Source organism: Pygocentrus nattereri, chromosome 15 (assembly GCF_015220715.1).
Source record: "Pygocentrus nattereri isolate fPygNat1 chromosome 15, fPygNat1.pri, whole genome shotgun sequence".
In the NCBI taxonomy this organism is placed as follows: domain Eukaryota; kingdom Metazoa; phylum Chordata; class Actinopteri; order Characiformes; family Serrasalmidae; genus Pygocentrus; species Pygocentrus nattereri.
In genome coordinates this window covers 11,962,381-11,978,189 of record NC_051225.1, presented here as the reverse complement: position 1 = coordinate 11,978,189, position 15,809 = coordinate 11,962,381, and the positions used below count along the sequence as shown (strand labels likewise).

General features: G+C 40.0%; 1 protein-coding gene across 1 annotated transcript in view; it reads left to right on the top strand.

Annotated features, from left to right (window-relative positions):
- pkd1l2a (polycystic kidney disease 1 like 2a) overlaps positions 1–15,809 on the top strand; it is a 46,808-nt gene that overhangs the window by 29,858 nt on the left and 1,141 nt on the right. Inside the window, exons 24-40 of the mRNA XM_037545378.1 lie at positions 196–297; positions 385–563; positions 1,097–1,243; positions 2,416–2,615; positions 3,321–3,571; positions 3,667–3,868; positions 6,033–6,481; positions 7,150–7,246; positions 7,394–7,534; positions 7,617–7,802; positions 9,466–9,796; positions 12,277–12,410; positions 12,498–12,625; positions 12,723–12,883; positions 14,130–14,340; positions 15,455–15,556; positions 15,640–15,771. Of these exons, the coding sequence (XP_037401275.1) occupies positions 196–297; positions 385–563; positions 1,097–1,243; positions 2,416–2,615; positions 3,321–3,571; positions 3,667–3,868; positions 6,033–6,481; positions 7,150–7,246; positions 7,394–7,534; positions 7,617–7,802; positions 9,466–9,796; positions 12,277–12,410; positions 12,498–12,625; positions 12,723–12,883; positions 14,130–14,340; positions 15,455–15,556; positions 15,640–15,771 (3,153 nt within the window). The remainder of the gene's footprint in view (positions 1–195; positions 298–384; positions 564–1,096; positions 1,244–2,415; positions 2,616–3,320; positions 3,572–3,666; positions 3,869–6,032; positions 6,482–7,149; positions 7,247–7,393; positions 7,535–7,616; positions 7,803–9,465; positions 9,797–12,276; positions 12,411–12,497; positions 12,626–12,722; positions 12,884–14,129; positions 14,341–15,454; positions 15,557–15,639; positions 15,772–15,809) is intronic.

Sequence of the window (15,809 nt, the reverse complement as noted above, 5' to 3'; positions counted from 1 at the left end):
GTTGATTTTTCTAATGCCTTTGGGGATTTCCATTATGGCCTAGTGGTTTGGTTCATACACTTTTTATGAACAAGATACAGTAGAGAAGTATAAAAAAGGGACAGTAATAAAGGAACGTAAACATGAATTATGAATGTTTTAGAAACCAGAATATAAGAAATATATAGAATATGGGCTCCTGTTATATTGTAAAAGGTGAAAGTCACTGTGTTGGAGGACAATGATCCCTTGGCTGAATATCGCTACTTATTGACCATCACCACCGGGCATCGTCGGGGAGCTTCCACTTCCTCTCAGGTCAGTATGTTCAGCTCTGCATAAATGCTCTCTTGGGAATGTGTTTTTAAAGAGTGACCATTGCAACCAGTACTATTGTTACTGCAGGTTACAGTGACTCTGTTAGGCTCTGAGGGGGAGAGTGAGCCCCATCATCTGACTGACCCGGACAAGCCAGTGTTTGAGAGGGGAGGAGTGGACATGTTCCTCCTCACCACTCCGTTTTCTCTGGGAGAGCTTCAGAGCATCAGATTGTGGCATGATAACACCGGAAAATATCCTGCTTGGTGAGGCAAAATATGTGGTTCTTCAACAGTATTCACATAGAAAATGCAATTTTCTTAGCTTTTTAGAAATAAAAGGTTTTGATATAGCATGTAAACATTGTTCAGTTTGAAATTTAAAACTATATGTGGAAACTAAATGCAAAAATAGGTATATGAATTAATTGTTTTTGCCATTCAGCCTGCAGTAGTTGTGCTCCACCCATTCATGCTGAAGTTATAAGGAGTGTTTCAGCCTGAGCTGCTTTTTGAATGAGCCGCAATACAGAGCAGCCAATAACAACAGAGCTCATTAGTCTTGTATAATTCTGAGGGATAAAAAGAGGTTGGAACATGATCATGTATTAAGTAAATGATGAATGTTTTTGGTACCTAAACTCATATAAATAGCATAAGTGGACTCATAGCATGACTAAAATAAAAGAAAAAAGTATGATAAGGACCCGTTAGTATACCTAGTATAATGTTTGTTTCTTAACTCTAAAATAGAAGGATGCATTCTAATGATGCATGTATCTTTCATGTCCACTCCTCAGGTATGTTAACAAGGTGATGGCACAAGACCTGGAGACTGGACAGAAATGGCATTTCTTGTGCAGCTCATGGCTGGCCATTGACATGGGGGAGTGCACCCTGGACAAAGTGTTCCCTGTAGCAACAGAGGTGGACTTAAAAAGGTTTAGGTGTGTGACTGGCAGCTTAAAGAAGTACAATAATACAAGACCTGTAGTTATTGCTGTTATTGCTATGCTATTTATATCTAATTACCTATTTACCCAATTGGGCAATCATGAGTTGGAGGTCGGGGAACCAACCCTGTGGCCAGAAGGTTACTGGCTTGATCCCATGAGCCAACAGTACATGACTGAAGTGCTCTTGAGCAAGGCACCTAACCCCCAACTGCTCCCCGGGCCCTGTGGATAGGGCTGCCCACCGCTCCAAGCAAGTGTGCTTACTGCCCCCTAGTGTGTGTGTTCAATAGTGTGCATGTGGTGTTTCACTGCACAGATGGGTTAAAATGCGGAGTTGAAGTTTCCCTGTCATGGGACTAATAAGGGTCACTTAATTATTTACATTTGCATTCAATTTACATTCTGTATTGACGAAAATATTGAAAAAATATTTTCATTTTAATTTCTTTCCACAAAACAAGACTGTATGCACCACAATCATTTTTCATCAACTTCAGTTCATAATAAAACATCTCCTCTTCAACTTACAATTAAAGTTTTAAAATTCATACTTTCACCAGGTAAGATATGGATGAGAAACAATACAGATCAAATTACACCATGCCTTTGTTACCACTGGTTGTAACGGTTGGGAGCGAGGAGGCGGATGCACATGCTGAGATAAGCGAGATTTATTATGGGCAAATCCAAAATCAGGGTCGAGACAGTCCAGGGTCATAGAGCCAACACGGAATGATCAGGAGGCAGACATGACGGACAAACCAGAACAAACAACAGTACATGAACCAGTACAAACAACACAGCAGATAACAAAGACCAGCAAACACAAGGGGCAAACGCAGGGCTTAAATACAACAGGGCTGACGAGGGACAGGTGGAAACAATCAGGGGCAGAGTCATGAAATGAGGGGGCTGGACCAAAACAAATGCACATGGGCTAAACCAAAACAACACGAATACATGGACAGCACAGGGAGGGGCCAATCGTGACACTGGTGATAACTGCAACTGCCAAGGTTTACATTTAAAATATTCCCTTCAGTTAAGATTGCATAAACTGATAATGTATGTTGCTTAATTAAACACCAAAGATATTTCTGTTGTCATTTTTGGATTCCTCTATAAGCCTCTGATACAAGTGTTACTGTCCTGCTTTCCAACAGCAATCTGTTCTTCATGAAGACGGCAAAGGATTTCCGGGATGGCCACATATGGTTCTCTGTTATCAGCCGCCCGCCCACTAGTAACTTCACTCGTGTGCAGCGTGTTTCTTGTTGTTTTTCCCTGCTGTTCTGTACAATGCTGACCAGCATCATGTTCTGGGGGATTCCCACTGACCCCTCTGAGCAGACCATGGACTTAGGTAAAGCAGATGTTTCTTTGTGCTGCACTTGTGCTTGCACTACTAAGCTCATGACAGTTTGAAGTGTTTTAAACTGGTAGTAAAGAGAAAAATCTAATTTGCACAGTTTGCATGGCTGATTGAATACAGAGCAATGTATTCATATATTCTTCCCCACTGGCCTCAGCTCATATAAATGATAGTTCTCTGCCTCTGACCTTGGTGCGCAGTCTCGTTGGAACAGGAAGGGGCTATCCGCTGACCTCGATCTGTCATTTTACATGGCCTAATACTTCATGGCTGAGTTGCTGTTGTTCCCCATCATTTACACTTTGTTATAATACCACTGACAGTTGACTGTGGAATAGTTAGTAGTGAGGAAATTTCATGACTGGACTTGTTGCACAAATGGTGTCCTATCAGGGTACCATTCACTGAGCTCCTGAGAGCGACCCATTCTTTCACTAATGTTTGTAGAAGCAGTCTGCAGGCCTAGGGGCTTGGTTTTATACACATGTGTCCATGGAAGGGTTTGGAACACCTAAATTCAATGATATTCATATTTTAGTGCCAATATAGTTTTAAATATCTATGTATTATTTTTACTTTTTTTATCCATCTTCTGTTTGAGCAGGATTGAGTGGGTGGGCATTTTGTTACATGTCTTGTATGCAGTTTTTGGGAAAATGAGCATTCAGTTCTTATCCTTATGTTCTCTGACTAAAGGAAAGATCGAGTTTACCTGGCAGCAAGTAATGATTGGCATCCAGAGTTCCATCATCATGTTCCCCATCAACCTCCTTATCGTGACCATCTTCAGAATAACCCGCCCAAGAGAACGAAAGCCAGATGAAGCTTCCAAACAGCACTCCAGGATGGATTCTACTAAGCAAGGAAAAGCAGGACGTGTGTCACCGACTCAGCCTCCCTCTCCACAGAGTGATCTTCGGGAGATCACACCAGACGCTGTAATTAAGGTACATGAGGCTACAATAGTTGAACCACTATCTTCTGGCATGTTAATGTGCAAGACTATTCTAATCTGATATGAATCATTTTTGTGATGTTTTAGGACATTAAAAGGATAGCCCAGTCACTCTCCAAGGTTCTGAGAAGCCCCATGCCTAGGATAGAATCTGGTAAAATGGATATCAATGCTCTCCTGTCATTGGTTGAAGATATTATTCGGCAGCAAAACCATGTAGGTGGCGAGTTTTACTCCGATGACTGCAAGAAAGAGCTTTCTCTCTCCCTTGGAGCCGTAAACCTGCAAGGTTTGGACTTAAAATTAATATACAAAACCTCTTTCGAATGGTCGAGTGTTTTTAATAAATCCTGGGCCTCTGGCTGTAAACCTCCACAAGGCCCCCCTTTCCACAACACATGCACACTCCATCCTTACTCACATGCATTTTAGGATTAGCATCAGTGCTATATTCTATCATTAGTTGCTACATTTGCACCATCACAGTCACTTATAGGGCTTCGGAATCAACATCATGTTATGCTTAATTATAGAATCATTCTGCCATATTGACATGGTTTGTTCTTTATATGCTGTTACCGTCATATTTCACTCTGCCACTGACATGTATAACAAAGTTTGTGGCATTTTTCACTCAGTTACTGGTATATTTAACACAGTTACTGGCATATTCCTCTTAGTTACTGGTGTGTTTCACCCAGTTATTGGCATATTCCACTCAGCTGCTAGCATATTCCACTCAGCTGCTAACACTTAATACAGATACTTGCATATTTCACTCAGTTACTGGCAAATTCCACTCAGCTACTGGCATATTTGACATAGTCCATCCATCCATCCATCCATTATCTTCCGCTTGTCCGGGGTTCGGGTCGCGGGGGCAGCATCCGAAGCAATGAAGCCCAGACCTCCCTTTCCCCAGCCACTTCCACCAGCTCTCCAAGGGGGATTCCGAGGCGCTCCCAGGCCAGCTGGGCGATATAGTCGCGCCAGCATGTCCTGGGTCTTCCCCGGGGTCTCCTCCCAGGTGGACTCGCCTGTGACACCTCCCGAGGGAGGCGTCCAGGAGGCATCCTAACCAGATGCCCGAACCACCTCAGCTGGTTTTGGTATTTGATATAGTTAATTACATAATTCAATCAGCTACTAACACATTTCACTAAGTTACTGGCCTATCTTACTGCAGGTAGCCTTGCCTAGCTAGTTGGTGATCATATGACAGTATTGCTGTGCTTTACTATATTACTATATGAAACCCTATAAAAATCAATAGTAGATCACATGTGGCTATCAAAAAGGCCACATTGAAAGGGCAGCCAATCTAAAGTCTTTAATATGACAAATAAGACAAGCATAAGCATATTTTCTTCACCTCAGCTAACTTTACTAGCCATACCTTTTAGCTCAGAAGGTTTCCGAAGTTTGTTAGCTGATACAAAGCATTATAAATTCACTTAATGATGTTGAAAGTTTTATTCCATCAAGTCTTTACAATTTTATGAACTAAGCTTGAGCTTGATGTTTGTAAACACTTTCACTGTAATGCTTTCTATAAGCTGCTTGACCAAGGCTGCATTTGCATATTTAAATGAAACTTGCAACTTTCCTGTGTGCTTTTCTTGATTTTGTCTGTTCTTGTAGCCAGGTGGATCCACCCACTAGTCAGCTCTGCCAACATATATATGTGTAGGAACAGAAGATTGAACTATTCACAACCAACCTAGAAGACACTGCCAAAATGGCAGATCATCCATAAGACACTGCACCATGGCATCACATTCCCAAGCCCTATTAGCAGAGCAGACACTTTTTGCAATAATACTGCTTCTCTGACTTCTCTTTTTTCCATTTATATTGTTGTTATTCATGATTTTGGTATAATACAACACGTAATTCTGGCCACACAAGCTGATTGGTTGAGAAGCGTGAACTGAATACCATTTGCCAAACAAAATGGGCTGTAAGATGCTTTACAGACTGTCTGGAACAAAGCAACATTAATACTGATCAGGCAAAAAATGACAAAACTAAGCTAAACTTGATATTGCGGCAGTTTTATGGCTCAGTCCCTCTTGTGTTCTATGGCTTAACTAACATGGTCAAACATATCAGTCTGCTTGTCTAACTTCTTTAAAGTATGTTAAGGACATAACTAAATGCTTTTATTGTTTACAAAGTCAGATCTATGCATCAAAAACCTTTCCAAACTTATTTCAAATTATATGGCTGTACTTTCATCAGCTCATGTTATTTCAGCTCACTTATGTCTTGATAGGTTGTGTGGGCTGAGTGTGAATTCTGCTGTACTGGCCAACACAAAAATTATGTGCAGGTTTAAGGCCCTCTAGTGGCCAGGACCCATAGGTACAAGCCCAATAAGCCTGTTTGACAATCTGTTCTTGTCTGTAAGACATGTTTTCAGTGCTATTTTTTCCATTTGTTCCCACTGACAGAGAGAAGTCCTGAACGGATGCCAAGTGAGAAACGTAACATCTACAGGCAGTATCTCTATAAGCAACTCCAGAATGTGGAGAAAGAGCTGAGGCTGCTGGGTCCTTCACGATTCTCCAAACCAGAAGGCTATAATCAGGCTGTGCTGCAGGTTCAGAGCATGAAGGAACTGCTAGTACCCCAGCTTTCCTCCAGTTCCATCGGGGAGAGGTTTGCCTGCAGCTCCAGCCCTGTAGAAGGCAGCAGTGGAGGCAGTAAAAAGTGCTGTCAGAAAGGCCTGCCTTGGTGGTTTGTGTTTGTGGCCTGGTTTCTTGTGGCAGCCACAAGCGGAGTCTCGGCATACTTCACTATGATGTACGGGTTGACCTATGGGAAAGAGCGCTCCATTAGCTGGCTCATTTCAATGGTTGTGTCTTTTTTTGAGAGTCTCTTCATTACCCAGCCTGTGAAGGTAAGAGTCACTTTTTCTTTCACTCCTACATCTTCAGTTGAGTCTGTACATACAGTATCTTGCAGAAGTCAGAGACAAACCTTGATTTGTTTCATTCATCCAGTCTATTCAGTACAACATATTCATTTTTCTTGAGATATTTGTAAAGAGGTTAGATATGAGGTTATTCACTTGCATAAGAAAGATGGAAAAAAAGCAGAGTACACTTGTGTTTAAAAATTATTATTATACAGAAAAATGGAACTCATAACATCAAAGTGAGACCTGGTAGACAATGAAACTGCCCCTATCAGATAAACAGCACTTTCATCTTTGAGAGAGAGGAGAAAATCAAACTGCTTCAGATCTGAAAACATCTACAGGTTGACTGATGTTGAGCCCAGACCTCAACATCATTGAAAGTGTTTGGGATTACTTTTTTGAGTAGCAGTAAATGGAGCCATCTTACAAACCTGAACTATTCTCCCCAAAAAATGGAAATGGTTATAAAGAGTGTAATTTTTTGTTAAATATAAGTTTTCTGCTTTTTTCCTAGCTCAGAAAAATAAATATGACTCATACTTAATAGCTGTTTTGACTGGAAATAAAATAAATGAAGGGATATCTTTGACTTTTGCACAGTACTAAAACTTTTTACTCTTATTCTTAACTGACTTGTGTATTTTTAGGTCCTCGGATTCGCTGTCTTCTTCGCTCTCGTGCTAAAGAGAGTGGATCAGGAGGAATATGGCGATGTTCCAATTGATGGGGATCTCTCAAATTCAAGTAAATTGAAATTTTATATATGTATATTTTACAGAAGTTCCAAAACAGGTTTCCAAGAAGATTCCTGTCATAATGCTGGACATAAACATAAATAAACCCACATGATTTCATTGTAAGAATGACTTAAAATTATCCTTCTGCCCGCAGATGATCCTGATAGCGTACGGATTGCCAGAAGGGACAGTAAATGCAGCTTTTATCAGCCTCCTCCTCCGTCTGACATTGAAAAGATGAGGAGCAATATGATCAAAGAACAGAAAGTCTTTGCACTGATCAGAGAGATTCTCAGTAAGAAGGACCAGTTTGTAAGTTGGTATTAATTGTGTGGTAAATTTACCAGCTGCGGGTTAGATATTTCTTTCCTTTACAGTCTATGTGGGGTTCCTCTGGATGCTACTGCTGGTGACTTATGGTCAGCGTGATCCAAACGCTTACTTGCTCACTCAGCACATTCAGCAGAGCTTCAGCAATGGCATCTCAGACAGTATGAACCACAAAGATGTGTTTACCTGGGCAAACAACACGCTCCTACGAAACCTCTTTGGACGACAACCAGGTACATTTTTACCTCTTTTAACACAATATGTCCATCTTGGCCAGATTTAAAACAATAGTCTGTTGAAAATGAAATTCTAAAAACTCTAAGGCCCAATCCCATTTCTTCTTTTTTACCCCTACCCCTTGTTTTCGAGTGTCACCCTAAAACCCATTGGAATGGAGTTACAAAGGGTAGTGGTTGAAATCTTGCCCTATGAAATGGGACAAAGCCTTAACCCGGCCCATCTTTAGTGACAGCAGAGGAGGGTAAAGTTCAGCTCCTCACTGCTGGGCTTTAGTTACATTTAGGACATCATATACTTTCAAAGAGGGGGTATAAGACAACTATTTGTTATGGCCCACCGCTAATTATTTGATGATACAAAGCTGAAGTCAGATGGTCACCACCTTCTTGACTATTTAAGGTGGAACTGGAAAGTTAGCTAGCAAGCTACAGAAACAGTAGCATATTATTAATGATTCTTTATGCTTGTTATGAAGAAAACAACCATAATACACTGAAATGACATTAAACTAAGATAATACAGTGTTTATTGTAATTGTTAATTGGAGGAAATTCTCACGTTTGGTCGCTTGCGCTGCCATCTTACCAGTTTGTCTTTTTTTCTCATAACACTCTGTTTTGAGTCTCTGAAAATCCTCCGTTTGGAGGCCCATGTAGCCCTAACACTTCGCCCTACCCCTCTATCTCAACAAAAATTGAGACACCCTACCCCTAGACGTGAATGTGCAAAACAGAGGGCTAAGGGCTAAATGGTAGGGGCGAGATGTGAAATGGGATTGGGCCTGTAACTGAGCTCTTCCAACAAAAAACATATCACTGTTTTCCCTTTTTTGGATTACATATTTTTTTTTCTATTTATTTTGTGCAACCTTTTACATTAAAAAGCTGAACTGGGCTTCATTTACATTTTAGCAATCGCTTTATTTTAAATACAGGGAATCAAAAATGCCAGACTATGCTTGTAAGATGTCCCATAAACTGTCAATTTGGCAGGCAAGATTTATTTAGTTAGCTTTTTTAATTGGTTCTTTAAAGGTTCTTTAGTAAAGTCAGTGGTTCTGTTTGGAACCTTGAGTTCTGTATAGAATCAGTTCATGCCTAAATGTTTCTTTGCAAGGTGTAATAGTTCTTCAGATGAATGGAAAATGTGTTGTATATGGTTCTATATAAAACACTGCCGGAAATGGTTCTGTATAGGACTGAAAAGGGTTCTTCTCTTGTTACAAGCTTGAGATTGTAAAAAATAGAACCTTTCTTGATGCTAAATAGAACCGTTTTCAGAAAGGTTCCATATGGAGCCATGCACAATACACTCCCCATCTATGTGAAGAATGATGGTTCTAAACATTTACTAAAAACTTTTTAAGTGTGTTTTATTTTTGATAAAAATAGACAGAAGTACATTGCTCAGATAAAAACAGCAGTGACAGGCATCGTGATGCCTGAATTTTGTCCATCTTTATGATTTTATGGCTACATCAGTCAGCACACTCAGCATACTTTTCCATATATTAGCATCATATCTCCCATGCAAAACTAAAGCAAATTCACCACACGTCTTGGTTGTTATATATATATAAAGTGTGAAATTGTGTAAGTGTTTCACCAAACTGTCACTTTAATCATAATACTTGATGTGTTTCGGCCACTCTATTAGGTTTCATCACAGATGGAAACTCGAAGCTTGTAGGAAACGCTCGTCTCCGTCAAGTTCGTGTGCAGAAGGGCTCCTGCAGGACAGCCAGCTCCATGCGCTGCTCTGTTCCAGACTGTCATGCTCCGTACTCCTGGGAGGTGGAGGACATGGGCTCCTACGGTCCAGGCTGGAATCATTCAATACATGCAAACATGTCCAAGATGCTGCTCACACCGTGGCAGTACCAAACCCAGTCTAGGCTCAGAGCGCATCCTGTGTGGGGTGGTGTGGCTCTGTATAGAGGTGGAGGCTTTGTAGTGGACCTGGGCCCCAACAGGGAAAATGCAAGCAGGTAACTGTCCAGCCATGTTTAGGTTAGGGATGCATTTTCCACTAGCATGTAGTTTTAAATCTTGTACTCCTCTAGTACTGATGTCACACTTACTGTTGCTGTGTATTTTATATTGTCCAGTTTAAATGAAGGGAGACTGTTTTGATGTAGTTGTTCTTATTAATATCATTTGACTTTAAAGTGTGAGCCTTTGTTTTGTGTATGGATGAGCAAACCCTGTGCATCCAGGATCTACTAGATAAGAAGTCCTATATTTAGCTATTCTTCTTCTTCTTCTTTCGGCTGCTCCCTTTAGGGGTCGCGACAGCGGATCATCTGCCTCCATCTTGCCCTATCCACTGCCTCCTCTACTTTCACACCATCTCCATGTCTACCTTCACTACATCCATAAACCTTCTCTGAGGTCTACCTCTTCTCCTTCTACCCGGCAGCTCCATCTCCAACATTCTTTGCCCAATATATCCACTATTCCTCTTCAACACATGTCCAAACCATCTCAACCTGGCCTCTCTGGCTTTATCTCCAAACTGCTCCACCTTCACTGTCCCTCTGATCTGCTCATTTCTAATCTTGTCCATCCTTGTCACTCCCAGCGAAAATCTCGACATATTAAAGAACATAAAATTAGTCTACAGTGCTCTGTGGCATGTACAGCTGTATGCAAAACTTGGGTCAGATTACATAGTGAGTTGAAGTCACAAAAATCTCTGCAGGGAAGAGAATTTAAGGGGATGCTTCTGCAAATTTTAAGGCATAATTTCTGTTTTATTTGACTTTAATATATTAAAAATATATATATAAAAAGTGCCATAACTTCTGCACAGTCAACAATTTACAATTATATTTCCAGTATATTAAATCCAGCAAATAAACAGTAATTGTGCATTAAAATGTGCAGTGAAGTGAAGTGTGCTCACTGTAGAGGATGTGTTAACTTATTGTCACTTTGACCATGCCCAACTTTCTGCATATTGTATGAAAATGCTAAGCAGACCCAGTTCACCTTAAAGTTTGGATTAATGTGGAAAAAGAAAAGATGTAGGTGAGTTGAAAGAGGGTTTATTACTGGGGCACGTATGGCAGCAACTGCCTAGTGTTTAAACAGGAACATCCGTGACATCTGCATTTAGATTTATGGGACAGATAAGAGTAAATAGGGGTGGAAATTGTGGTTAAAAGTGCTGATTGAGTGATTGAGCGCGTTAGTGTGATTTGTCAGAAAGCAGAACAGGAATTGTTCCTCACATGACCAAGAATTTTGATGTAGGACATGATCAGAGTGTCAGCAATAACAGCTTGTCCACAACTACACAGAGAGGGATATGAATGTAGGGTTGCAGGGCATAAAGCCCTCATTACAAAGATGAATGAATTTGAGTTCAGTGGTAGAAAAAACATCAGCTGTGGTCTATGGAGATGTGGAAAGAAGTGATAGGGTGAGTCATCAGATGAGTCATCCTTTACAACAAAGACAGAAAGAAAGAGAGAATGAAAGAACAAACGAAAGAACGAATGAAAGAACAAATGAAAGAACGAATGAAAGAACAAAACAACCAACCAACAAAAGAATGAACGAAAGAATGAACGAACGAAAGAAAGATAAAGAAAGAACAAACGGACTAAAGACAGAAAGAAAGAGAGAACAAAAGAATGAAAGAAAGAAAGAACGAACGAATAAGCAAACGAAAGAACTACGAACAAAAGAAAGAATGAAAGAGAACGAAAGAATGAACAAACGAAAAAAAGAGAGAATGAAAGAACGAACGATCTTTGTACATCCTGAAGGGAAATTGCACTGTTTCAGTAGCAAGATGTATAATTGCACATAAACCTACATATACTTTGCAGAAAAATAGCACATACAAATAAATCTAGACATGAGTTAAAGTACAAGAGAAATAAAAGTATGTCTATGTACATATTTACACAGCATATGAGACAGATTGGTTGTATTTACATGACAGCAGGCAATGAGTGGTATGAGGTAAAAAAGCACATATTATAGACAAACACGGAGTTGCATCAATAATACAGTGTAAAGTGCACAGTGAGTGTCATTCCTAGTAGTTATGATGTATTGCACAGTGTGTATTAATCAGAGAGGAGATAGTTCAGCACAGTCCAGACAGCAAGAGATCAGTACCGTCTCCACAGTAAGGAGACTCGCTATATTCTCTGCAAGGAAAAATTTATCAAAGCTGTTCTTGTGGCTCATGGTGGCCAAAACATTTCCTTTAACTCCTTAAAATCCCAGCCTTAATATAGTAAGGCTAATTATTCAGTAACTACATGGACGTCAATACAAACTTTGAGCTATTCTTTGGTTATAGAAGTGTATAACAAGACTTTGGGCCCACTGGCAGCCGCTGGCCTACCCTGGGCTTATGGAGATTTATGGAGTAGCTTCACCATCTCGACTTACTTGAATTCAGAACATGCATGTTAAGTAAAAGACCAACCACTGCTTTCCCCTTTCACAGTCTGCTTCAGTATCTCTTTGACAACATCTGGTTGGATGTGTACACCCGGGCTATCTTTGTGGAGTTCACGGTTTATAACGCCAACGTCAACCTCTTCTGCATTGTCACGTTGATGTTTGAGACCACGGCAGTGGGTGAGGCCTGTTTTCCTGGACTTTCTAGGCTTCTCCAATTAAAAAGAAAGCCCAGAAACTTCTTGAGCTTTTTTTTTGGTTTCACAGGAGCGTTCCAGTATCGCAGTGAGCTGCAGAGCGTCCGTCTCTATCAGTCCACCGGTGGCCTTCATATATTTGTCATGGCTTCTGAGGTCATTTATTTTCTCTTCATCTTTTATTACATGTTCCAGCAGGTGAGTCTATTCATAATAACACTGCCACTCATTTATGATGGCTTTAATAAAGGGTCATAAAATGTGGATAAATAGATGCATATGCTGGGTTTTACAGGGCAAGCTTATGAAGCTGCAGAAATGGGAATACTTCAGGAGCAAGTGGAATCTTTTAGAGCTTGCCATCATTATTTTAAGTTGGAGTGCATTATCTGTATTTGTCAAGAGGACACTTTTGGGCAACCAGAGCATGAAGTACTATCAAAACCACAAAGACCAGTAAGTAAGCAATGGACCTGATTTTCTCTGTTTATGCTCAGATGAAGTTATTACAGCAGGACATGAATATATGCTTGTTTCTGAACTTTGCTGAACTAATGTATGCAGACAACCCTCATTGAGAAGAATATTTAAATGCAGTGGTGGACAGTAACTAAGTAAATGTAATTCATTTCTGTACTTAAGTAGCTTTTTCATGTAAATGTACTTAGGTTTTTTCATTTTGGGCAACTTTTTACTTTGACTCCACTACATTTCAAAGTCAAATATCTTACAATTTACTTCACTACATTTTGAGAAATCTGTCATTCCTTTTGGTTTCTGTGTGTATTAAAGCATAACGTCAAAACGAATGAAGCGCAAAGCAAGAACACCAATCAGGCCACAGCGGTCACTTTGTTTTGAGCTTGTTTTGACCTGTTGGTCATACTGACCCAGCGCAAACACACAGTTCAACATCAGTGCAGCAGTGTAAAATTTTGGGAGAGTCTGTTCAACATAAATGATGAACTAACCTAACTTTGTGTAAATAGAGCACAATATAGAAATATGTCCACATATGCAGTCGTGACTGACGTGGCTTTTTTCTGAATTTATACAAACACCATTTCATTTTATAGTAAATTAGTTTGGGCTGGTTTATATTTATGATCAGAGACCTACAGATCAATATAGTAAAGGAGCTCATTTGTGAGTTTAAAGCCAGTTTTTATTAAACTTAAACTTGTAACTAAACTTGTAAATAAATCTTAAACTGAAACTTTGCTTGTGTGTAAAAAGTGATTTCAGAGCCACTCGGTTCTTCCTGATGGAAACTGCTTACCTTCAGTGTTTTGTGCTCATGATCATTTTAATAAACATCAGCGTCACTAATTAATGACATTCTATTAAAAGCCTGGTTTACCAAGAGAGACGCTGGAGGACTTTCACCTAAAATGAGTTCATGAAGCCAGTCTTGTTATAAAAATGATAACAGGACATCAGAGCCATAATTAATGTTTTAGTACTTTTACTTTTGATACTTCAGTACATTTGAAGGCAAATACTTTTGTACTTTTACTCAACTGGAGGTCTAAAGGGAGGAACTTCTACTTTTACTGGAGTAATATTTTACCTTGGGTATCTCTAATTTAACTCAAGTACATGGTTTGTGTACTTCGTCCACCACTGTTTAAATGTCAGTTAATGTGGACTGTTAGATGGACTTGCTGTTACACTGCGCTCTAATTGTGTGCTCCTTTGGCAGGTTTGCTGGTTTCAATGAAACTGCCACAGCAGATGCAGTTCTCGGATACATCTTAGCTTTCTTGGTTCTGCTGGCCACCGTCAAACTGTGGCACCTGCTGCGTCTCAACCCGAAACTTCACATGATCACCTCCACGCTACAGCGGGCATGGAACGACATCTCTGGCTTCATCGTGGTCATGACGATCATGTTCTTGGCCTACTCCATTGCTGTGAGAACTGAATTACAGTTGTTAGAATGTACCAGAAATTTAACAATGGTTCTGAATTCTAGTCCTGAGGAGCCCAAGCAAAGTAGTTTTACATTTATTAGTCTATGTAATAAAGTTGCACAGAGCAGAGATGTCAGACTCGACCTCTAAAAAGTCCATATTAGAAAATCTCAACATATCTATGGGCCAGAGAATGTTTTTATAAAAACATTTTGCTATAACCTGGGCTGGCTGTTTATTCAAAATACACCAAAACATCAACAGCAAACTATAGACACTTGTAGTAGACCTTGAAATGTTACATGACTACTTGACATGCCCAGTATTTAAATGGTAAGTCTTTTAGGGGAGGAGAGTCAGAGCACACATTACATTGTGATGCATGCTGGGGATTGTAGTGCAGCACACTGTGAAATGGTCTAATACTTTACAGATGGGTGTGATTGTGTCACGGCCCTGATCTGGCCTTGTGTTTGACACATGGGATCTAGAATAAGGGGGAAACAAGCATTATTTCATACTTATTATTACATACTTATGAAGACATAAACTAAGTCATAACAGAGTAAAAACAAAATATATCAAGGGTTTGGTTCCAAAGAAAGGATGCCAGGTGTCTACTTACCCAGCCATTACCATGCCTTGGGATGTCTTAAGTCATGCTTCATCTTCAAGACACACAAAATAATTACGGTGTCTTCACTCATACGTCTTAAGACATTCTTGAGATGTCTTGACTTAAGAAAATGTCTCAAGACATCTGTAAATACTGTCAAGACATCTTGAGACACAGTGACAGCTGTATAGGTAGTTCAAGCAGATAGGTAGGTTTAAGACACCAAGCATGTGGGGACATTTACATTTTGAATATTTCAGGTGTCCATGTAACATTTCAAGGTCTACAAGTGTCTGTATTTTACTACTGAGGTTTCTGCATGTTTTAAATAAACAATGGCCAGTTCGTGTTACAGCACAGCATGAATTAAAAATAAAATAAAAACCATTTTTTTCTCTGGCTCACAGATTTGATGAAATGTTTTAATATCACCCTTTTACTGTTTGAATTTGACATCCCTCTTCTAAGATGTTAACGCCTTGATTTGTCTTCCCGCAGTGTAATCTGATGTATGGTTGGAAGCTTTACTCATACCGGACTCTTCTAGGTGCTGCCCAGACCATGGTCAGCTTACAACTGGGAATCTTCAACTATGAGGAAGTATGTCAGGCATATCAGTGTTAAGATGTTCTTCCCTGATGTCTGCAATCTCAATAATAATTACCATTTCTGCATTAATCCAGGTTCTGGATTATAACCCCGTCCTCGGTGCATTTGTCATTGGGTCCTGCATCATCTTCATGACGTTTGTGGTGCTCAACTTGTTCATATCTGTCATCCTGGTGGCATTCAGTGAAGAGCAGTTACACCACACGGTACAGGTGCTTTCTCCACCAGTCTAACATTTGGAAAA